The 23,093-nt window shown below is 41.9% G+C and overlaps 2 protein-coding genes across 2 annotated transcripts; both read right to left on the bottom strand.

The window, feature by feature from the left end:
• Window positions 1-2,602: 2,602 nt before the first annotated feature.
• Window positions 2,603-16,701, bottom strand: kank1b (KN motif and ankyrin repeat domains 1b). Its single transcript, XM_048258163.1, has 12 exons — window positions 16,568-16,701; window positions 13,973-14,059; window positions 10,301-13,018; window positions 9,982-10,074; window positions 8,939-9,041; window positions 7,718-7,870; window positions 6,986-7,073; window positions 5,379-5,598; window positions 4,244-4,386; window positions 3,844-4,044; window positions 3,606-3,704; window positions 2,603-3,474 (listed from the first exon to the last, which is right to left on the bottom strand). Exons 2-12 carry the CDS (start codon window positions 14,007-14,009, stop codon window positions 3,433-3,435), a joined length of 3,897 nt encoding a protein of 1,298 aa, XP_048114120.1. The 5' UTR covers window positions 14,010-14,059; window positions 16,568-16,701; the 3' UTR covers window positions 2,603-3,432.
• A 650-nt stretch (window positions 16,702-17,351) lies between these two features.
• Window positions 17,352-22,776, bottom strand: LOC125305117 (MOB kinase activator 1B-like). The gene is made up of 6 exons (XM_048259728.1): window positions 22,587-22,776; window positions 21,405-21,571; window positions 19,976-20,069; window positions 19,528-19,661; window positions 19,046-19,209; window positions 17,352-18,922 (listed from the first exon to the last, which is right to left on the bottom strand). The coding sequence occupies exons 1-6, from the start codon at window positions 22,598-22,600 to the stop codon at window positions 18,845-18,847; spliced, it is 651 nt and encodes a 216-aa protein (XP_048115685.1). The 5' UTR covers window positions 22,601-22,776; the 3' UTR covers window positions 17,352-18,844.
• Between the last annotated feature and the right edge of the window lie 317 nt (window positions 22,777-23,093).

Below are 23,093 nucleotides of genomic sequence, written 5' to 3'. Positions count from 1 at the left end.
ACATAAAACTGAAGTATATATTTTACTCAGAAAAAAATCCTATATATTTTTTTTTTCAGAATTCCTTACACATCAAAGATTTACATATTTCCAGCCACAATGTGTGATGCGTCATAAAGCTATGATGGTGCTACATTAATGATGTATTATTATCAATAAGGTTTCAGCAGATGTCAGCTTTACCTCAGTCCTTAACAAATTATAACAATAGCTGTGAAGATATTCAACTGTTCAGATATAACCAGAACAATATCAGTGATACTGTAAAATAATATTTGCCAACTCTGCTGATGGTGGCACAATACAATTTTGTCATGGCAACCATTGTAATATTTCATATCAATTATTCAGGGGAATGGACAATCGATATTTCACTATCTTCTAAAGAACTGACTGCTCTGCAAATGATTATTGATTTTGATGAAGGAGAATGTATGGCTCTATCAAATGTCTGTGCATGTGTGAGTGTGCCTGTGTGCGTTCTTAAATGGACCTCAGATGAAATTACATATCAGATTCAAATCCAAGTCTGTAGCACTCTGCCATTTCTGTAAAACACCACTTACTGCTAAGGCATGTTACCATGGCAACAACACGTTTTGCCCACTGCAGTCCTCACAGAGTGATATTGCTTCAGCATTCCTTCACTACATGCACACACACTGAGACAGACAAAGACCGACACACATAGACCAACACACACACACACACACAAAATATGCATTATAATCATATACAGAGGCAATGCACTCCTCAGTTTCACAACAATTTCTGTCCCAATAGGGCTATTTTGACTCCAGTAAAATAGGTCTTGATTTTTGCATGCATTTTCACACTACTAGGAAATCTCTCCCTATGAGTCATTTTTTATTACGTTGACGTGCAACTTTCTGTCCTCTCTGAAAATTAAGTTGTCGTCGATCCCACTTTAAGTGCTTGTGTGTCATTTGATATCGCGGACAGTAGGATGCCAGAAGTGCTGTGATCCATCGCTGTCATTTTTGACCCACAAACAGGGCGATTTGAGAAGCGCCCACAGGCGTTCGCCTGAGAAACACTCCAGACTGTCAAAGTGAACACAGCCAGAAATGCATCCGTACCACAGATCATAAAGCCCCTGGAAGCCTAACATGGTCATTTGTTCAATGAGCGTTTTAGGAATGTTTATCAGATACATCGGCGTATAAAAGCAAAGCTGTCAATCTGCCAATAGCTCCCCATTTTTGGTCAAGGGCATTCTGTCCATTAGGTAAAAGCAATGCATTTCTCCCTGTTTTTATAATACTTTCTTGCTTCCTACTGTCGGAGACAGGATCACTTAAAGACGCCAGGAACATTCTTTGGCATGCCAATTGTCATTAATGTGGCGGCATATGATTTGGGTTATTCTGTGCCTCTCTACCTCAGTAACTAGCTGGCTCTCATCAGCAATGCTTTGGGCTAATGCTTAGCATGGTTTCCTGTAATTTGCTCATGTCCTGGTCACTCTGTCACTAAGACAATACTGTATTTCTGTTTTCTGTTTCTATGTGGAGATTGCTTAATAACAGAGGATTTGGAGTTGCATTGTGCGAACACAACAAATTGATCCTGATGCCTTGAATTCTGACCACATTCAACCCTGTATTAATGTAAGGGTTAAATAGAAAGGACTGCCTCTCCAAGTTCTCTGTTGAGCTGGTGGAGGCCATTTAACATAGTTTCCATGGTGGACTTGTTCATTAAAAGATCATTCCCTCGTCTCAGTAACTCAGAGATGCAGAAGACTTAAGGACTAATGTCAAGTAGAGAATTCAGACAATTGAGCCAAGATGAAGCACGGACCTGAACCGACATGATTGTCAATCTTCCACCCGCAGTCAGAGCTGGTGCAAAAAGCAAAAAGTTCACAGTCCATTTGCTGCCAAAAGAGGAGAAGATGCTTAGAAAGTGAAACTCAACACAGTGAAGAATTAATGCCACAGAACAACATGCCATTAGGAAAGATGTAGCCATTTTCTGAAACTCTTAAGAATGTGGGGTTTAATGGAACACAGAGGGGTGCAGTAGACACCCTAATTCTTATGTTCCAAAATGTTGTCATTTAGGTTGAATATGTCAGAGTTTTTAAAGATTTAAAGTACATAATATAGAAGAGAGCACACAAACTGTGATTGTGAGAACACCATGGGGGTTTCAGATGGGATTTTTCTTAAAAGTTAAAAGAAACTATAATGATTTTTCTTCCTACTGAGAGCACCCTCAAAACTACTGCTAAAATATACGTGTTCATTAAATATCTGCAGCATATCTAACTTCTAGTGCATTTGCATGGGGACGTGACATCTCTAAATGTAAATTTGAGTAGTTTTCATGTCGGCGTATTCCAGATAGTTTTAATGCCCGACACTATATACTGCTAAGTTGGCCTAAACAAGTGGCAAGACAAGTTTAAATCTACTTAGTAAGTATCGAATACTATTGAATAATACGTTGCACTGTAGGAATACTTTGAGTAGTTCAACAATGACCACTAGCTGGCTGTGAGTCTGTGCAGTTTCATTATGACCAGAGGGTGGTGCTGTCTCTACACTACACAACACCAGGAGATCAGAGACAAACGTATAGTGAATATCATCTTTATTGTTTAAGAATAAGAAACTTTAGACAAAATAACGCACTAAATATAATCTTAAACTAGTTGGCTGTACTCAAGAGGAAATCCCATTATACAAAGTGCAGGTTAACAAGCAGAATATATGCATATACTTTAATCATTGTTGGAATATTGTCTGTATCCAGCATAATACTGTATCTGCATGTTAATGATATAAAATAGATAGAAAAGGGAAATACATACAGGTACACACACAAAAAACATTAAAACATTACTATTGCTTTTAGTTTGTCTCCACAGGACGTCTGTCATGCCTGACATAACCTGATCCAGGCACAAAAGAGAAACAGATACTGCATAGACACCTCCCTCCGTGGTCTCAGAGATACAAACAGCTGCAGAACAGGCAGTGTGGTGTATTTATCTAGCAACTATGACTTGTACAAAGTGGCTAAAAATGATTAAAGGATATGACTCAGAGCCAAGAAAAATATCCTGCAGTCGTCTAGTGCTAGCAAGAAACTGCACTCAACTGCAGTCTTTTGTCTTTAGGAGTTGGAGGACTGGATATGGCCCATATAAAATTCTCACATGACCGACATGTACTTATGCACTGATAATTACACATTTCCATGTAATTTTAAGCACATTGATGGGATTCTAGCTTCACCAACAGATAATTTCCAATTCCAAAGGCCATGTAGTTCAGCTAAAGTATTCAATTATAGGCCCTAACCAGGGTTAAAAACGTTTGCATCTTGCATGCACTGAGAGTACATATAGCAGCAAATATGTGGAAAAATTACTGGCATCCAGTCGGGCCAAACATCCTCTCCCTACTGAATTTGAGCAAGTCTGTTGCCAAGACGTGGAGTCCCCTGGAAATAGAGGAAAACATTCACAAAGGAACTGCTTTTTACTGATGTTCAAATTCACTACACTGCATGCAATTGACATCAACAGTATTCACAGGTGTGCCTGATAATAATGTATGGGTCTAAGACCTTACCGGAGTTTGACCCTTGGAGAAGTTAATGTGGGCGTAAAGCAGCATGGCAATGTCTTTATGTCCAGCTTCGAGGGCAATGGATAGGGCAGTGCTTTCATCCTAATCCAATCATTCAAAAACACACACACAGACAAGCATCCATGCAAACACAAACACATTAGTTATTTACAAACACGGAGAAAACTGCAGTACCATTTCCACTCCTCCCTTAAGGATAACTGGGGGATTGGTCACATACATTATCACTCAGAGTGGCATCACACCCAGGCTGAGCTAACAGCAGCTTCACAATGTCAGCATGGCCGTGTTCACTGGCACACATCAGTGCTGTTGACCCCTCGTCATCCTGAATGTTGACCTCTGAACCCGAGATCAGCAGGGCTCTGACCATATCCATGCGGCCATGGCTGACTGCCAGCATCAAAGCTGTCTGACCCGCCTGATGCAGACACAAACAAGTTATTAACAGCATTGCATTAGTCTGCAGCTACATAAACAGTTATTTGTACATATGAGGTAACTGTATAGAAGCTTATTATATAATAGGATTATTCACTCTAGTTTGTATGAGAATGATCAGGTGGTAGTTAAGTGTAAGGGTAGTTAAGTTGAGTCCTGTTCTTCAGGCTCAGTCTGACCTGGCTGGCTTTAGCATTCACGTCTCCCTTACGGAAGAGCTCCTCAACAACCCCCATGTCTGCTTTGGTTTCCACAGCAGCCAGGGCAGCTAGCATGATTGAGGTGTAGCCGGCTTTGTTCTGCTGGTCCACATTGCACACGTCTTACAGAAGAGAGGAAAACAAAAGCATAGCCATTGATGCCCAAGGTCTACCTCGACAATTCACAGCCAAGGACAGTTTCAACTTAACTCAAGGGACAAACATTTAAACTACTGATGACACACAGTTTAGAGAAACACTGCGTCCTTTTTACTGAAACGAGGACAGGGATCCAGGCACTCCAGATTAGTGATAAGGAAAGAAGCATTAAAAAGTCTTTATTACAATAAATCATTAAAACAGCCAACATATTTCGATAACTACTAGTCTTTATCAAGGCTTTAAAAAAACGCATCCTCTTCAGTTTGAATAATTCTCTCCCTCTTCCTAATTCCTCTCCAATTGAAATCCTCCACACACTGCCCATACAACATCATATTAATGGACTGAACTAAATTCAGTTCCCAACATGTGTTTATCCTAGACTGAGATTTTTCTCTCAAATGAAAATGATATCGACATTAAAGATGAAACACACTAGCCACCACGAGATGTAAATGGAAGAGACTGTGTGGCCTGGCCAGGGTTTTTATGGCTATGGTTCAGTCCACATCAATGGGACGGACCAACCTAGCCAACCTTGACCATGCCTGGGCAGGTTAAAGAGTATTTTGGGTATTGGATATTTCAATGTGGTAATATGGTGGCAGCATGGAGGGGAGTGTCTCCAGGACGCTGGTTTCACTGTTAAGCCTTCATGGGGTGTTGTGGGCCTAACTTAACGAAACATCGGTGAATGAGGGTGCCCACTTGATAACCCCAATGACATGCCGCATGCTATATACTGCTGTTGGATGGGCCATTTGTATTGTGTTTGTGACCATTTGTAGGCAGATTTGTGGGTAGTGTGCTTTTTAAAGTTAAACTTGAGCAGGGGCTTCTGAATGTGTTTTTACCTTGGATTTTGGCACAAGGGATTTTAACATCTAATCCTGTGTATTAATGTAACGAGATGTAGATGGAAGAGACTGTGTGCATCCAGAGAGGAGCATACCAGCATCCAGCAGCTTCTTGACCACATTAAAGTTGGAGTGAGATACACTGTAATGCAGAGCTGTGTTGCCATTGCCGTCTGCCATATTAGCCACATGATTCTGCACCATTGGGGAAATGTGGTGCGCGGCACACAGGAAATCCCCCACGGCTCCGGCCTGCGCAGCCTTCTGACTGGAGACGCGGAACCACTCCTGTTGTAGAGTGTTCAAGCAGGAACGCTATAAAGGAAACACAGACACATACAGTGGGGTTGGCCATTTTAAGTCTTGCAAATAATCACACAGCATGTATAATGCAAGCAGAGGCCACAGACACACCACATAATGTCACACTGGCAGAAAAGGGTTCACATATTCAGGAAAGGGTACATATTAATCTGCATCCTTCAGCGTCACAGACAGTCTGGACAGATTTTCTTATGTTAAAGAAAAAGAAACACAAAGACTGTGTTGATGCTGAGACAAACATTGAACGGTGTAATTTATATGTGAAAAGGTCGTGCAACACTGAGCAATTTCAACTTATAATAGAAGCCATTTCATAATTATAGGATAACACTAAAGACGGGTAAACATAGCACACAATGCACGCTCTTTTTCACTGAGGCCCTTGCAGAAATGCTGGGTTGCCTGGGTGGTTTTTGGGATGTACAAAACCAGTTGCCACAAAACATTTCACTCCCTCACTTTGCCTCTCTCTCTCTCCGTCTCCAAAATGGACAAACGGCTTTAACCACTGAGAGCTGTAAACTTAGCATTTCCCATAGCCTGGAAAGGACATCAGTTTTATTTGAGCAAAACACAACCAAATCAGAGAACTGCCAGATTCCTGTAATTTGTTAATCTTAGACATACCAGACATTTGTCAGAATGGAAGAGGATCAGAGGGGGTGCATCTCTCCAACCAGAAATCAGAAATCCTCTGTTCTGGAATGTAAAAGTGCCTAGTACAAAATTACAGGCACATCCACATTCCAAGGATGGAGGGGTATAAAAAGAGTCCCCAAAAAAATCAGCAATTTCCTCTGAGTCAGACTATAGTCTGGCGCATGGATGTGTGCCAAAACCATAATGGTTTCAGGGATATCAAAATGAATTATAAATAAACAAATGTTGAAAGTGTTTTTATGCTTACACATGGCCATAGCAATCTGTTAGCCTGCAGTGATCAATCAAAATGAGTTAGTGGGAAAACAACGGCAGTTGGAGAGCTCTGCCTCTTAAATGGACGCATTAACTCAACACATTTTCTCAAGCACTCACACTTACCATTGCATTTATAGGTTCAGGAGTTTTCTGCTTACACATACATACTAAATGTCTCATATACACATGTAATAACATACATACATACATACACATACACTAACTAATGCATAATTATTAATTAGATAGCCTGCCATAAAATCTCCCTATCATATGATACATGTAAAGAACGTCCTAAGCACAATCTGAGCTAAAGAGAGAGGAATCCATAGCTGTCGCATGTCAATCAAATACAAAAGTCAGCTAAAAAATATGAGTTAATGTGAACCCACATTCTCCACATAAAGGTTTTCATACACACACAGAGGCGCGCTCACACAGAGAGATCTGCAACACTCACCAGCTCTCTGCTGGATAACGTCTGACCGTCACACAGATGTGTCTTTAGTGTGTGACATGCTGACATGGTCTTTTCACTCAGCTCATACCTGCATAAAAAAAAGACACGGCATATTTAAATCGAGAACGGTTGTTCTGTAACAGTTGTAACGAAACATGTTACAGTGCTCCTTAATTCAGTAGTGTCTATTGTGTATTAATCAACACAGATGTGGATAGGCATAATCAAGAGTCTACATGGTTGGAGCAAATATAGAAAGCATGTTGAAATCCGATCCATGCGGACAGTCTTTCAACATCACACTACTGGGCTTAAAGTCAGCAGAGCGGTGACCTGCTTTATTCATGTATTTGGCATTCCTGTCCATCCATGAATAATGAATTAACTTTTAGCTGCAGTGAGGTTCTGTGCGGGGGATTACAGCTGCTGACGCTAGAACTAATCCTCTTCTTTCCCCTGTGGCAACATCCCACAATCAAGTCCAATTGTGAACAGGTCATGTCCAGTAGGGATAGACTGTAACTGCTTTCATTTAAGAACTTGGACCTAGTCTCAGGCCATTTGCATTCAATTGTTCATTTATTAATTGTTCATTTATGAAGATGCACATAAGTATGTATAATTGTTTCATTTTGTATAACTGGAATGGGATTAAGAGTCACCAAACATCCTGCAATGTTTACAAAAGTTTCTGAGAGGTTACTGCTGTTTGTCTATGATGGTTGTTCCTACCGGTCCCTCTTGTCCAGTTGCCCTCGGTTCCTCCTCTGCTCAGCAACAGGTCTGCCGCTGCTTTCCCTCCTCTCGGACGTGGCAGTGTCCACTGCTCCATCGGAGTCACTGCCCTCAGAGTTGGAGTCCTCACTCATGACCATGCCCTCCAGCCTACTCCACACAACAAAACACAACACAACACATCATCACATGACAGGATTACACATACGCTCTTTGGAGTATACAACACATATTTAGAGTAGCCAGGGTTTGTGGTAATGGTTGGAGTGAGTAGTTAGTGGTGAATTTACTTCATTAGTTTTTCCCAAAGTAAAAATGTATCAAACATTTTGAGACCAAAGGATTCAACTGAAAATGAATAGACTGAATGATCAGTCAGAGCCTTTAATCTTTAAGCCATCAAAATGTATGCATAATGTATTTGACAAATGTTTTGAAAGAATCCATTTATCTTTCTTTCATGGCATTATGTATGAGCTTGCTGAATGAAACTATGCATATCATTTTCACTATTAAAGAAGCCCTATGCAACAATTTTAGCAAAAATGACCTTAATTATGCAGGTTGAGAGTCGTTCTGATGGTTCTACAACACTTTTTGGGTTGTTTGGTGGGTGCTTCGTCTCCCCCTAGTGTTTCTCGTGGAAAAACCGAATATGCAACTTTCTGGTCCCGTCCCGAACAAATCCGGATGTGACTCAGCGGAAGTATCCAATCGTGTCTCGAAAATGTAGTCAGATTGTAGTTTCTAAGAAGACTGCAAAATGGACTCCGACTTGGCTTTGTTGCTGTTGAAATTGTAAGTAGCCTACCCTTGGGTGAACTTTGTTTTTGTAATGTGGTTTGATAGTCTCTTGAACAATGTGTTTGCTCGACCGTTTTATCGTGAGCCCTGTATGTGTTTAGCTTGGTTTCTTGATGGCTAGCTTGCTAGCTAGTGGGGGTTTAGCGTAACAGTCACTTGCTACCAAAGCTGCAGGGGGAGCTGTCGTGAAAAATGCGAGCCCAAATCAGGCGAAAACCCAGAAACAGCGAAGGAATAACCAGACCGGCATAGGGCTTCTTTAATATTCCAATACCATTCATTCAAATTTGTGTGGAGTGTAGGCCTGTTTCTTTGTTAAACAAAATAATGTCAATCTGCACAGTGGTGTTAAAATCTTGATTTTGAATCCCATGAGAAACCCGATAAATTAAGGGGCCTGATCAGCAAACTCACCCTACAGGATTCAACTTCAGATACTTCCTGCTGTCTTCACAACATTGGTGGCCATCTTTCCTCTTAATGATGGGCTTGAGTGACAAGGCATCGCTGGGGGGACCTGGAGAAGTACCAGGAGTATCTCATTATTGCAATTCTACTACCAATGCAAATGCTCCATAAATCACCATTATTGCTGCCTCTTATTTATATTGCAGTAACTTTCATATAAAGAAAAGCCATTGTATATCCATGTTTCCACATTATATATATATATATATATATATATATATATATATATATATATATATATATATATATATATATATAAATATAAAACATACAACACATTTCTAATTTGGCTCCTTAGCTGTGAAACACAAACCTGTGCTGATCTAGGAGGTCCAGACCTGGCAATATACACCTGTTTGAAAATCTGAACCTACTGAGAAGAGCTCAGTATAGTGTTCTAGTGGCGTTTGCATATTTTCCCTGTTCTGCCGTCGGTTGGATGGCTCAAATTTCAGTTGGTGAGTGTCAGAAACCACAGCACCAGAGGAAAATGAAGCCATCCAAAACCAAACGCCATCCCAAATATTCTAAGTGTAGGTCTCAGACAGCCAGCACTAAAACCAGAAGATGCTATTTCCACCTCTTAGCAGAGAAGAAGTCAGAGGAGGTGCCTGCAAATGCACACTTGCTTAGACTGTTTTTGTTTGTCTTTTCTCTTCTCCCATAGAGGAGAAAACTCAGTCCATTTTCTTCATCTTCATCATCTCCTTGCTTTTAATAAAGGAACAGATGTGCATAGAAGTCTATCTGTCTACCAATAGAAGGAGTTACATGGACAGTTTTTTTGTCATTCTGATTAAACTAATCCGATTGAAAAATTTGTTTCTGATCGGAATAGCGTTTTTACTTATACTTGAGAAGATACAGCAGGCAATCCAATTGACTTTACACATGGCTGTTCAATTGGAATAAGATCGGAGTACACCAATGATTAAAATTCTGATTCTAATCTGAATAAAGTATCCACCATAAAAATGTCAAACACCAACCAAGAAGGTCAGAGGACTTCTTTTCTCCTTTAGGGCTCTTCTTCCTGCCCGGGGACTTCTCTGCGGTTTCAGACGATGGGCTGGCCCCAGAACCTGAGAAGTAGCAGAAGGAAATACTGAGAAGGACCACAAGCCTCATTTCTACCATAGCTATGTAATCATCAACTAAGAGGAAAACACTAAGAGTAAAAAAGTAAACCACTTTAGACAGAGAGGCAGAGCAAACTACTTTTCTGAAGATAAACCTTACCCATGTGTAGATAATTATGCATTTTTGAGTGTACAGTTTATGCGTAGGTAATGGCATTTTTCTTTCTACCTTTGTGTTGTGGCTGCGGTTCATCGGGGCCTGCGTGTCGCACGACGGAGTCCAGGCAGGAGAGGGTGCTTGCCAGCTGGGTGCTGATGGAGGTGAAGTGGGCCTGGGGCTGGGCCATGACCTCCCCCAGCTCACTGTGGCTCTCCGTCAGCAGGCTCTGCTGCTCCTTCAGCAGCCTCTGCATGCGCTCGATGTAATGATCCAGGCCCGGCTCCAGCGCTGCGGATGGCTGCGGTTGCGTGTGCGTCTGGGTCGTCTGTGTGAGCATCTGCCAGTGTCCGGATGCGTCCCGGAGCCGGCCGTCGCCCACGCCGATGCCAATGCTCCTGGTTTTGGTGGGGTCCGGGAGGCGAGATGGACCACAGGCAATATTCCTGGTTCTTAAGCCCACTAAAAAGTTCTCGTGGACATTAGCAAGCCCCACCCCGGTGTCTCGAGTTGTTACTTTTGCAACGGGGGACACACAAGGAAAATTAACCATGTCTCCCGGTACTGAAGTTCCCACACCAATGGAGCGCATTCTCACTGTTGCCTCTGTGTCTTTAACCTTGCCTTCACCTATGGCAATACTTCTGGTGAGGTTGGACATGGTATTGGTGTGTTTTTCTTTAGTGGTATTCAGGGAGGTGTTGGTGCTAGACTCTGTGACAAAGGCCATTGCAGTGCTAGTGAAACGAGACACGGTGTCGACCGCTGTGTTGGTGCGCTGGGAAGCTGTGCATGGGGTCACCATAATGCCCAAGTCCACTCCTCTGACTGTGTCGGTGACCGTACCCCGAGACACCTGGGCCTTCAAAGGCGTCACAGTCACATCCACCGTGCAGTCCCCACACCCAACTGTCCGCTGGTCCACCTTCCTGGCCCACTGACTGAGAGTTTCCATGGTCTCCTCTGTAAGGACTCCTGCCTCGCAGGTACTCGTTTCTGTACACACACCCTGACAGCGCGTGGAAACATGATCCCCAACACACTTCTCACTAGTCTTCACTTTCTCCCGTACGACCCAGTGATTCATAGGTGTGTCGTGACCTGTAGCCACACACCGGGTATCTGGCTTGCATGACACCCCCACAGATATACCCCACCCCTTCTGCTCCGCTTGCTCTCCTGTGGATGCATCCTGCATGTTGGGGTGATTTCCCACACCCAGACTCCGGGTTTGAGCTCTGGTTTGAGATCCAGCACTGAAGGTCAAGGGCTGCGCTGTGGAGCTCTTGTGATTCCTGGCCCCCGCTGCGTTTCGAAGCTCGTTCCTGAGAAGCCCCATCTCCTTCTGCAAAGCCATGTCTTTCAGCTCGGCCTCCAAGCGCCGCACTTGATCCTTCAGCACCTGGATGGTGTGCTGCTGGGATTCCAGTTCCATCTCTGCTGATGATGCTCCTAGCATGGATTCTGATACTCCCACGGCTGCGGATCTGGTGTCAAGTTTCACCTCTGTGGCAACGTCTTTGGTGAGCTTCACAGAGCTCTGATGGAGGATGCCTATTTTGTCTACTGGCAAGTCATCGCCAACAGCCACAGACCTGTTCCCTCTGATGTGGGATGCTTTCACGACCACACCGTGTCGTGTTTCTAGACGAGCATCTTTGATTTTTTTCTCCAGAGCCTGCATTTCTGCTGTGAGCTGCCTGAACTCCTTCAGACCAGTAGTGGTGATGGTTTTCAGGATGTCTGGGTTGTCCCCAGTGGTCTCTCCCTCGGCTTCTTTCCTGAGTCTGTAACGCTGTAGCTCCAGCTGCTCTGCAGAGCCGGTGCTGTGTGCCCGTTTCCGAAACGACGCGTCCGTCTCGGTGTCCTCCCCCTTCAGATTCTTCACCTGAGAGACCAGTTGTCTCTTCTCCTCCTGGAGGACGGAGATTTTGACCTGCAGCACAGGAATGACCTTGACCTGCTCCTCCAGATCCTTCAGCCTCTGGAGGGCAACCATCATCTGGTCACGCACCAGTTGCAGATGAAGGGGGCTCACGCCCGTCACTGGGGTGGCCCTGCCAGAGCTCAGTGGACTGTGCCTCAGCGATCCTCCAATGCTGCCTCCCAGGGAAGACATCCCCTGCCCGGGCTGTTCAGCCACGCTCAGCTTGGCACTGCCAGCTTGCAGGCTCTGGTTCAGAGCTTTCCAGCTTGTGTACGGGGAGAGCGAGCCACTGGAACCAACGCCACCGAAGCTGGCGAGCCTGCGCCTGGGATGAGGCTCTGGAACAGCTGCCGAGAGGGAGGCCTTCTCCTGCTCCAGGCGCCGCCGGGTCTCCAGCAAGGTGCGCTCCACATGGGGGTTAGACCTGGGGAGAGCAGGGGAGAGCGTCGCAGTAGGGGGCTTGCCCTCCAGAGCCCTCTGAGAAGCAACGGGCGGCTGAGAGGCCTCATTGCCTCCAGTGAGGGAAGGGGAAGAGTGGGAAGGAGGGAGTGGGGGCCTTCGATGACTCATGGAAGACGAGGACGAGGATGAGGAGGAGAAAGAACCTCTGTGGACTTCATCGCTGCTCACAGATGACAGAGACTCAGAAGAGGTCCACTGGGTGGGGCCGAGTCTGTCTTGAGGTTCTGAAATAGGATTGGCTGCCCTGAGGCGCCTTTGAAGGCTGAGGCGACGAATAGTGTTGGTCCTTTCAATGTTGTCCACGTACTTAAGAAAGTCCAAGTCAATCTGGTATCCGTATGGAGTCTCCAGACAATACCCAACACTACTGTGCTTAGTGCTACCAGTAGACTCTGTGTTATCTAGGTGGGAATACAAAAAAAAATATTTCAGTAATATGCTTTTCCATGCATCATAGAACAGATGAACTGTTCATTAAAAACTGTTGATTCTATAATTAACGTGAGATGCAGCAGCATAATTTTCTTGAGCAAAGGACATTGTACATGCAACCTACGAGAATCCCACATGGTAGTCTCAGATCAAAACAAGATTTCAGGGAATGCAATAAAAAAAAATGGCATGTTACAAAAAGGAAATGGAAAGTGGATGAGGAAAAGTAGGAAAGAGGACATTGTTTTTTTTGTGTGTTTGGATTTAAAAGTATTTGATTTCATAAACACATCCGTGCATTTTAGGAATAGAAAAGAACACATTTTTATCATTTCATTTAATCTAAAATACATATAGGATTCAAAGACATATAATTATTGCCTGACATAATTTAGCTACACTTAGGAAACCATTTAATTACTGTGCCAAATATGCCCTCTGTCCAAACAACCCACACCCATGCCATCCTCTGTTAGTGAGCATTCAAAGCTGAGAACTTTACAAACTTTTTTTTTACCTCAGGAAGTCAGTGTAAATCACCACCTACATTAGCATCCTTAGTTCATCCCAAGCATTCCCAAAACAACTTCTCCACCCTCTTCTGCTCCTCTCTCTCACTTTCCCCCTCTCGTCTGCACACTAACAGTGCCACTTCACCTCTCCCCAAACACGGAGAAAAGTCACCAACACAGTGAATTTAACCCAAAGTGCTCAGTGATTGGCTGACCGTGTCCTCCAATCACAGCACACTTCCCACTCTCTCCTTGTCAGGGAAACCCCTTAAAAGACTCCCCTTAGCCGAGACAGATAGATGATTCTACCAATGATAACCTTTAAAACAACATTGTGTTGGAGTTCAACATGCAGTGAAGTACAGTGTAGAGGTCAGAAGAGAGCTCGTGTGAAAAGTGAGTGCATCACACCTGGGCCATTGGTATAAAAATATGTGCTGTGAGCCATGTAGAAAAGAGAGACGAATCATCCACAGCTCATCTTATCTTCCCAACAACCTGAGAAATGGACAAAAAGGAGAAGTATTTAAGGGTGAAAATGCAATCAGAGGAGAGGGAACCGTAGATTAGGTTTTACATCACCGACTCGTACACAGAAAACCGGTCTCTTTCATGCTTGGAGCGAGCAGACATCTGTAATGCACACATCCGGTGTGCCCTAATGCTTTGCAGCGTCAGTGCAGGTCTTAGGACGGTCTGTCCTCATACCCTGGGGATTCAAGGGAACATTCAAGGGCACATCCTGATGATGAGGCGATATATGAACGATATATGATATACGAGGGATATTTGAACCCCGTTCTTTGCAACAGCGAAGCTAAAAATCAGCTGAACAAGGCTGGAGAAAATGGGACAGTGATGTGGAAAACTTACAAGTCAGTATAAATGGTTGAATAACATCACTCCAACTTCCTTTTTAAAGTAGCCAGTATACACAGACTAAGTAGTAACTGATGAGGAAAAACAAATACATAAACAATAACACATAGCAATAGCTAGTAAATGATAGAGCAATCTAGGTGCCTTTTCTGGGCAGGCATAAAAAGGACTTTGGTTTGGTCTCTTCGGCTGGTCAGGAAGTGTCTCTATTCATGGAATTTCATTTAGTCCAGCAGAGTGAACCTTCTGCTCTGCAAAACGCAAAACACAGTGCCCACAAACCAGAGCTATTTCAACCTCCCTCTCTCTTAAGTGGAATGTATGAAGGTATGTCGGAGAACTGTTTGGAACAGTGATGCATAGATTTTACTGCCTTGACTGAGTTACAGAAAGTCTGATTGGACAAGGGAATGCTAACCTGATGGCTAAATTTACATTCACCTTCACATCTGAAGTACAGTATTTCTTTAGTATTTGTAGTATCTCTGTTTTTGTAATAGTTATGAATAGTTTAAAATGCTATTTAATTATTTAAATTAGCATTCAAAAAGAGGACTACAGGACACCAGCTAAACACAATATTCCATCATTAGAGACAGTTATTGAGTAGGCTATAGTTTTAGACAGCACAATGCACATGAACACACCACACAAAGAGAGCAAATACATATTACATAAAGGACACTCATAAGGCAGTCTGACCATTCCTCACAACAGGGCTGCCTTGAGCTGTACGTGGAACTGCTTAATTTTTTATTTTTTTTTAAACAGCTTTTGCAACCCAAATCATGAAAAAAGCTAATAATGTGTCTCAACCTCTGACAAGAACAAACAATCAATGGGGCTTAAAAGACAGGAAATAGTTTTAATACACCTTTTGCAATCCACTTGACAGTTTACAGGTCAACAAGAATAGTTGACCTGTATCGCTCATGTCTGACCTGATGGTCAGATATAGAGACAGTGACAGAACCCTGTTTGTCCATTCTTTTCTTTCGGTTTCCCTTTCTTCCTTTCTTCCACTGGAACACCCTCGGTCACTCCAAGCACATAATTGAAAAGGTCGACACAGAAACTCTGTAACCAAGGTGACCCCTCATCTTCCCCAAAGAGTGACATCAGAAACCTGACGGGACTTTCTGAGAGGGGCTTTGTCCAGGGAGAGGGATTCAATGGAAGTCAACGTGCATGCGCACTTGGACGTGCATGTAGCCTACTGGTTTTACAGACAGAATACAAGAAAGCATCCAAGAAAGTGACAGCAAGCACACTGCTGAATTAAGTGAATTCCTGTCAATCTCAAAATAATTTGAAACTTTATAAACAAGCTAATATCTTACAAACATCCAACTTCAATTTCATTTCCAAGACACTCATTTGTATTAGCATGTGCAGCTATAGGCTAAAGTTATTAGAGGCCATTAGTCTCAAATGGCTCAGTCAAACAAGACAAAACAAAGCTTGTTTTTTTTTGTGTCCATGTTGCTTATTTACTAAGTCCTGGTGAGTACAAAACAAATTCTCAAGGGCAAATGTCTTGCCAAACCCACAAAATCCTGCATTCTGCAGCTGAATAGCCCTGAAATCCCCCATGTGCTTTGATCAATGAGCTAAGCTCCCCCTGGTACCACCAAGTCCACTGTGCAGACTGGATTACAGTTGGGGCCTGCCACCATAAACACTTCTTTACATACATGTAAAGTTTTTCGGTCAAATAATAATATGAATGGGGGTTACACATCGTAAGGGCATTTCTAAACTAAAGCTTGTTGCAAATGATGAGCACATGTGCATATAATGAACAGTAACAAGCTGGTTTGATAGGCTAAGTTTCTTTATGCTGAAAGTTAACGACAAACCAAACGCCTAGTTGTACATTTGGAACAAAGACAAATCAACAACAAAAGTCTACCATCAGTTCACTTAGCAAATCAATGAGTAAAGATAACTAAAAGGAATCAACATAGCCTACTGATTCGTAATGCACTGGAACTTCATATCTGATGATTCTCATGCAGGGGTTAGGTTTGTATAGGCGCATTCATCCATCCGTAGGCTACAATATCCGCAATCATTATTAGGAAAACTCGATTTGAGAAATTCAGTGTACATATTAAAAATGATTACCTTGCAAATAACGTGTTTCCTAGATCCAAAAACTTCTCTCTTCACATTTATCTAAGGGTAACTCCGTCAACAACAGCCCCAGACCTCCCAGCTTGCGCGTGTAAGGACGCCCAAAGGTACACCATCAAGGTAGCCTTCTCTGCGTAATGACGCAAGCGTCAGGTAGGCTATGTGCGTAGTCCCTTCAGAGAGCGTTAAAACATTAATGAATGCTGACAGCCTATACAAGTACCGCACTGTACCTGCAGTGCCAAAAAAACCCTACTTCAGTGAAACAGCAGTTAAAAAATGACTTAATATGGTCTGAAAATAATTTTGAGTCATGGGCCATAACTGTACCTAACAGCCTACATCACGCAAACATGATGAAGAAAGAACTGAATCTTTTGTTATAGGGCAGCAACTAACGATTATTGTCAGAGCTGATTAATGGATTAGTAGTGTGATCAATAACACAAATAACAATAAAAAAAAAGGTGAAACAATGTCAATGTTTCTCCATGCCCAAGATTGTATTCAAATGTCTTGCATTATCCATACCTCAAATAGTTTACTGTGTAGGTATGATGAAAATATTCAAGTTTAAGGAGCAGTTATCAGAGGATTTTAAGGTATTTTCCTTTAAAAATGATACAAATCAATTCACTGATTACCTAAATAATGTGATTCATTTAGTACTTAAGAAAACTACTAATTTAGACAACTACTCAAACAATTGATTAATTGTTGCAGCCCAAGATATTATATACCCTATAACAAAGGCAAGAAATACTCATCATGGCACTGACTTTGGTCAAACAAGTTTTATTAGGCATATTTACAGCATCAATATTTGTTTAACAAAGTGTGTTCAGTAACGCTTCAAATGCTTTCTACAGCTGCATTCTTCTACAGCTTTAAACATTATGTACATCCTGCTCAGAAACGTCATATCTATACAGTCCAGGGAAAATATATACTCTATTTCAGAGGCAAAATTAGGTTCAACAGTTCAAACAGTTAACACCTGCCTGGCATTCTTAGTAACTGTTGGCACCGTCATTACTGCAGCCATCTTCACAGTTACCTGCTGCTCCAGATCATTACATTCATGGAATGCTACTTACCAATGTGTATGCTGACAAATATTGAATTCACACCGAATTCATATTAGAATGAGTTCAACAATCAAAGTATGCCAGAGAGTTCCAACAAAACAAAACAAACATTAATCCTGTCACTAAGTCAGTTTTTGGTATACACCTAAATTACACTGTAGTTCAAATGTGTGGCATTGTAATCTTACTCCTTGACAAAAACAAACAAGGAACAAACACGACTGATATGTTTTGTCAGTTTCTGGACTCCTCATATAACTTGCTGTAAATGCTTCAGTTAAGTCTTGACTTATTGAATGCTTAAAAGGGAAAATGCTTTAGCTAAGCTTAAGCCGGTATTTCGTCATCATATCCGACTCATACGCACATACTCATACAACTCATTTCCAAGAAACATAGTGTTCTGATCAGAAAAGTGACCAGCACTCCTTGAGGATCACCACAATATAACCAATGCATCTCAACATGCAAATAAGAAATATGAAAGCTGTTAAAGGTTTCTAACACAAACGTAATCAAACAATGGACATGCCACTGTGGCCAATTATTTAAAAAAGTGTTACATTTTGTTGGGAAACACAAAGTATCTTTGTGCAAGGAGAAAAGTATTAGTGTTGCTATAATTGCATAGGAAATATTGATATTTTCTAAATTCATCTTCATCCATCTGCTGTCTGAGTCACTGCATTATTTTGACTGAGCATGCCCCCCCAACAGGTAAAATATAGTAAAGATGACTGGAAAGGGCTGGTGGGAATAGGGTTATGCTAATCTACCACTAGATGGCAGTAATGTAACAACACTTTAAAAGCTCTAAGAAAACTGAAAGAGGCGCGGGACAACACCACCACAAACTGCTCAACCAAACTAAACACATTAGCTTGGTATTCTCAAAATACTATGACAGACACTGTCTGTTAAAACTAAGCCTGTGGATAAACAGGTGCCTGTAAAGACCAGTCAACCAAGCTAGCTTGAACCCTTTTACTGTTAATATCATTGACAGGCTTTTCTCTGATGTAGTGTTACTTTTTTTCCCTCCATAGCTAGTATTATTGTAGCAATGGCGTGCGGTTGAGCTTAGATCAAGGCAGGACATCTGTACAAAGCAAAGGAGAACAGAGGGCACAGAGATCAGTTGTGTGATTAGGGGATCACTCTTTTTCATCCCTCTCTCCATCTATCTGTCCTTCGTTGTCAGCTTGTCAATCAACTCCTGTAGAGGGGCTAGTTCCTTTCGGTCAATCAGATTGAATTCCTGAAACGAAACACACACAAACGAATCAGACAACCCCCCCAAAAAGATTGCACCTGAAATCACACTGGGAAATGAATGATTCTTTCAAAGAGATATGACATGTGTTTGAGAAGTGTCCCTGACCTGCACAAAGAAGATGAAGTGCTTGAAGGAGGTGTTGAGATGGGCCTCTTCCTGCAGCTGCATGACAGAGTCAAAGTGCTGGTGGTAAATGTGAGCGTAGACACGGAACAAGCGCTTCAAGATGGTCTTTGCCACAGACATGAAGTTCTTGGGGAATGGCACCCCTGTAGGTTAAAAGGTGTCAAAAGATGAGAAATCACACAAAAGATGTATTCACAAAATAATGACAAACAACTTCAAGTCGCAACAGACTATTAATTCACATTTCACAACCTGGCATGAAACATGAGAGAAACTTTGTTTCAGAAATGAACTTCATTTAAGTACATTTAATGAGACTTCTGAGAGGACGGGAACAGGGATTCATTGTACACTGCCACTACTTAGTATCCTCCTTTAAATCCCCAAAATAGAAATAGAAATATCACACACAAACAGTAAGCAATGTGAGAACTGAAATTCAATTTGAGAATATTTAGTACCGATTTTAGAAGGGAATAGTGTTTCATCATCAAGTTGATCTTGCACCCAGGTCATCAAGTAGTCAATGTACTTTGGTGCGGAGCATTTAATTGGCTTTTTAATGTTGGTCCCATCAGCCCAGTGGTACTCATACCTATGGAAACAAAATAACAGGAAACAACACCGTCGATTGAGAATGCAGACAGTGAGTCGAAACATGCATGTTTAAGGTACTGTAGGCTATATTCAAAATCTATTGATATATATAAATTTCTTAATTTGCAAGTCAAGCTCATGCGTCACATTTAGAATGAAATCTTGCAAAGCCATCAGATTTCCTTAGTATATTATTGACAATATCCAACATGACCCAATCATTACAGAACAACACACAATGTTGTTCAAATTGAGGTTTCAGTGTTCCAGAAATGCTTACCAACACAGCACAGTCTTGCTGTATAAACTTACTTTGGCCCTGCAGACATAACAGGGCAGCTCTCCTCAGTGCAGAAGTCTGTTATGGTCCCATACAGCATGTTGATCTGATTGAAAAAGTCCACCGCTGGGAGTGTGTGCAACAGGGTGAACAGGGTGGAGGAGAATGAACACAAATCATTAGATGTAATACGTCCTTGTATCATTTAAGAGAAATGGAGGAGCAAAGACATCAGCATCAACTATGTGTAAAACGTAGCGTTGAACTACACAGGAGCAGTGTGTTCAGTTCTCATACCAACCTAACTTCTCAATAGCTTTGCCATTAGAAGAACAACTATAGTCTGTTTAGAACTCAGGGGCTAGGCTACAACATATCAGGTTGGACATCTCCAGTTGTGAGGGCCCTCTTGCTGCTGAGGGCTACACTCGGAGCACAACTCACAAGGTACTCACACCATCTCTTGGGTTATAAAGCCAGGGAGCACACATTGAGATAAAAATGCATGTCCTCTGTACATAAGCACTTGCTAAACAAATACATGTATATGAGTGATGCATATGATTGCATGAGCTGGTCAATCCTATACTTGCTAATCCATTACTGGCCTTTCTTGTTGGTAATTAGATGTGCTGGAATTAGGTTTGTGTAGTGAGTTCTTTCAGGGAGTTGGTTCTCAGTGTAGAGGCCAACAAACAGATGGAGATGGGACAAAGAAAGTGTTTAGAATTCACAGACTACCACGCCACTTGGACATCTTTTCCCAATCATAATGCTCCCACCAAGAATCAGAATCAGCTTTATTGGCCAGGTTTGCATAAACAAACATGGAATTTGACCCAGGTTAATCTTTGCTCTCAAAGTATACTCACTTAACATATAAGAATAAAAAAAAACATAAAGAATAAAAACATAACAGTGAGAATAGAATGATGGGCAGTAGAATATGGCTATGTAAGTATAAATACAGTATGTACATCTGGAAATAAATTGAACACTATGGGTGGGATAAGGTAGTGCAATGGGGGGTGGGGGGCCTTCTTGTTGTCCCTGTCAAGGTTGCCATGGTCGTGGACACCTCAACAGGCACAGGCAAGATACAATATACAATTGAAAAGATTGACTGAGATTTAAGATTAAATATAAATATAGTGCAAGGCAGTTCAGTGCAATGATAATGAATAACAATATTGTAATTGAAGATTGAAGTATACATGAGGTAGATGAACAGTGTTGATTGACTTTGTTCAGTGTAAGGGTGGGGGCTATTTCTGAGCGTACAACAGAGTGATTGCTTGGGAGAAGAAGCAAGACACACACACATTCCTCACATCAATATATTGCTCAATACATTGTATATACTACTGTATGAAATATAATATGTGTTTGAGGTCCTGCAGACATTGAAGATTTTGCAATCTAAAAGCAAACGTGTTGAATCAAAACTCTAAAATCACTTACTGTTCACAGCCACCCATTCATTTAGGTCCTCTCCATCTGGTAGCATCACAGCCATTCGCAGGTTGCCGCTGCCAAGGGTGGCTTCTGCATGTTTTAACAGCTCGTATTGATGAGACCCTTCAGGAATATTCTTCTTCGGTTTAAAGGTTTTTGACGAACGGTTTCCGCTGTTAAAATGGCAATGGTGCGATAAGTTACTGTATGAACATAAAACTAATATTGACACTAGCCTCTGACACAAACCGATGTCTACAAGTCTATGTAAATAAGGGGAAAAAACGTCTATTAAGGTCCTTCTTACAAAATCAGTAACGTTACAAGTGTCGTGCTATTGAAGTTTGCTTACGCAAATCCTAAAGTGTTAACTTACAGTATCTATACTGGTGCAAAGAGTGATCCTCTCTGTGGTGGTGTAACCTTAACGTTGAAATGAATGGCCCCAACATAGCAATGTCTAGTGCAGTGTGTGCATTTAGTTAACATTAGCAAACGTTATCACTGCTAACAACCGGCTAATGTACGCTTAGCACACCTGCCTGAAGTGTCACTGTTTACCAAGACATTAGTTTTGGTTTATGAGGTAACGTTACGTCAAGTCAATAGATGGATAAGTAGAAAGCCATCTTAATCTGCTATATTAATACGGGACAGCTAGCATTAGTCGGCTGCTGAAAAGTTAGCCAGGTCACTTCGCCAGAGATGAATACATGGTATTCTCTTACACCATAAACGCTAAATTATGTGGCCACATGCGTTTATCACCATGATATCAATGCTTATACATAGATACCAACATATGTCACATTTAGAGAGAAAGCATCGCATGGTGGAAACAAGCAAGCTAGCAGCATAGCAAGAATATAACACAGGTTCAATAGCAATTATATGGTACGTTAACGTTAGCAAAATGTAACTTTAAAAGGGTGTCAATGTTAGCTTGCTAGCATACGATGTCAGTTCAGAGTGTTTGACTAACGTTGAGTTATTGCCTCTTCTAAAATACTACTTGACAGCTAACGTTAGTAAGTCGTCATTTGATACAAATAGGCCAACTCGCGATGGAGATAACATTAGCACCTGGATGGGATCATTGATATAACGTTAACATTAGCAAAATCATGTTAGCCAGCTAACATAGCCAAGCTAAGGTTTTCGTTGCATCGAAATGCTGCTGTAACTTACAACAAGAAGCTCATTTTGCCAGTGTGCGATGCCTCCCAGGGTCCTGGCCACTTGTACACGGTAATCTTTTTTTTTAAGGCTGTTGACGGGGAGAAGGAGCTCGACCCAGCCTTTGAGGAAACTATCTTTGTGAATCATGCAAGGCACCTGGCAACAAACTTCGGGCTTCGCTGGGGTAGTCGTCCAGAGTGTTACGTCACTCATATAGGGTTTGGGTACCGGAAAGAAGGATCATCAGAAAGACTGTTCATCACCATTTTACGGGTCAGTGATGGGAAGACACACGTTTATGAAATGATAAGCACTGGCCTTGCTCATGCTTTCAAATTATATGAAATATACCTACACGAACATGCTTTTACATATCACAAGAAAACTGGAGATAACTCCAAAGATCCCATTTTTACTTGCATTTTATTGCATTGTAGATTGTATCAGAGCCACTATTTTTCTTGCTACGTTGTTACATCATCACTAGGTGGCAGCATTAGATAGCTAGGTAGCCTA

The sequence above is a fragment of the Alosa alosa genome, chromosome 12 (genome assembly GCF_017589495.1).
Source record: "Alosa alosa isolate M-15738 ecotype Scorff River chromosome 12, AALO_Geno_1.1, whole genome shotgun sequence".
NCBI classification, from domain to species: domain Eukaryota; kingdom Metazoa; phylum Chordata; class Actinopteri; order Clupeiformes; family Clupeidae; genus Alosa; species Alosa alosa.
This window is presented reverse-complemented; position numbering and strand designations above follow the sequence as displayed.

Excerpts from the sequence above, each read along its gene's own strand:
- kank1b (XM_048258163.1), bottom strand. The coding sequence starts at position 14,009 with ATGGCTCACAGCACATATTTTTATACCAATGGCCCAG. Across the intron at positions 13,019-13,972 it reads TTTTTATACCAATGGCCCAG|ATAACACAGAGTCTACTGGT; the intron begins GTGTGATGCACT and ends ATTCCCACCTAG. Across the intron at positions 4,387-5,378 it reads CAAGAAGCTGCTGGATGCTG|ACGTGTGCAATGTGGACCAG; the intron begins GTATGCTCCTCT and ends CTCTTCTGTAAG.
- LOC125305117 (XM_048259728.1), bottom strand. Across the intron at positions 20,070-21,404 it reads TGAATGGGTGGCTGTGAACA|CGGTGGACTTTTTCAATCAG; the intron begins GTAAGTGATTTT and ends ACACACTCCCAG. Across the intron at positions 18,923-19,045 it reads ACTTCATCTTCTTTGTGCAG|GAATTCAATCTGATTGACCG; the intron begins GTCAGGGACACT and ends GTTTCGTTTCAG.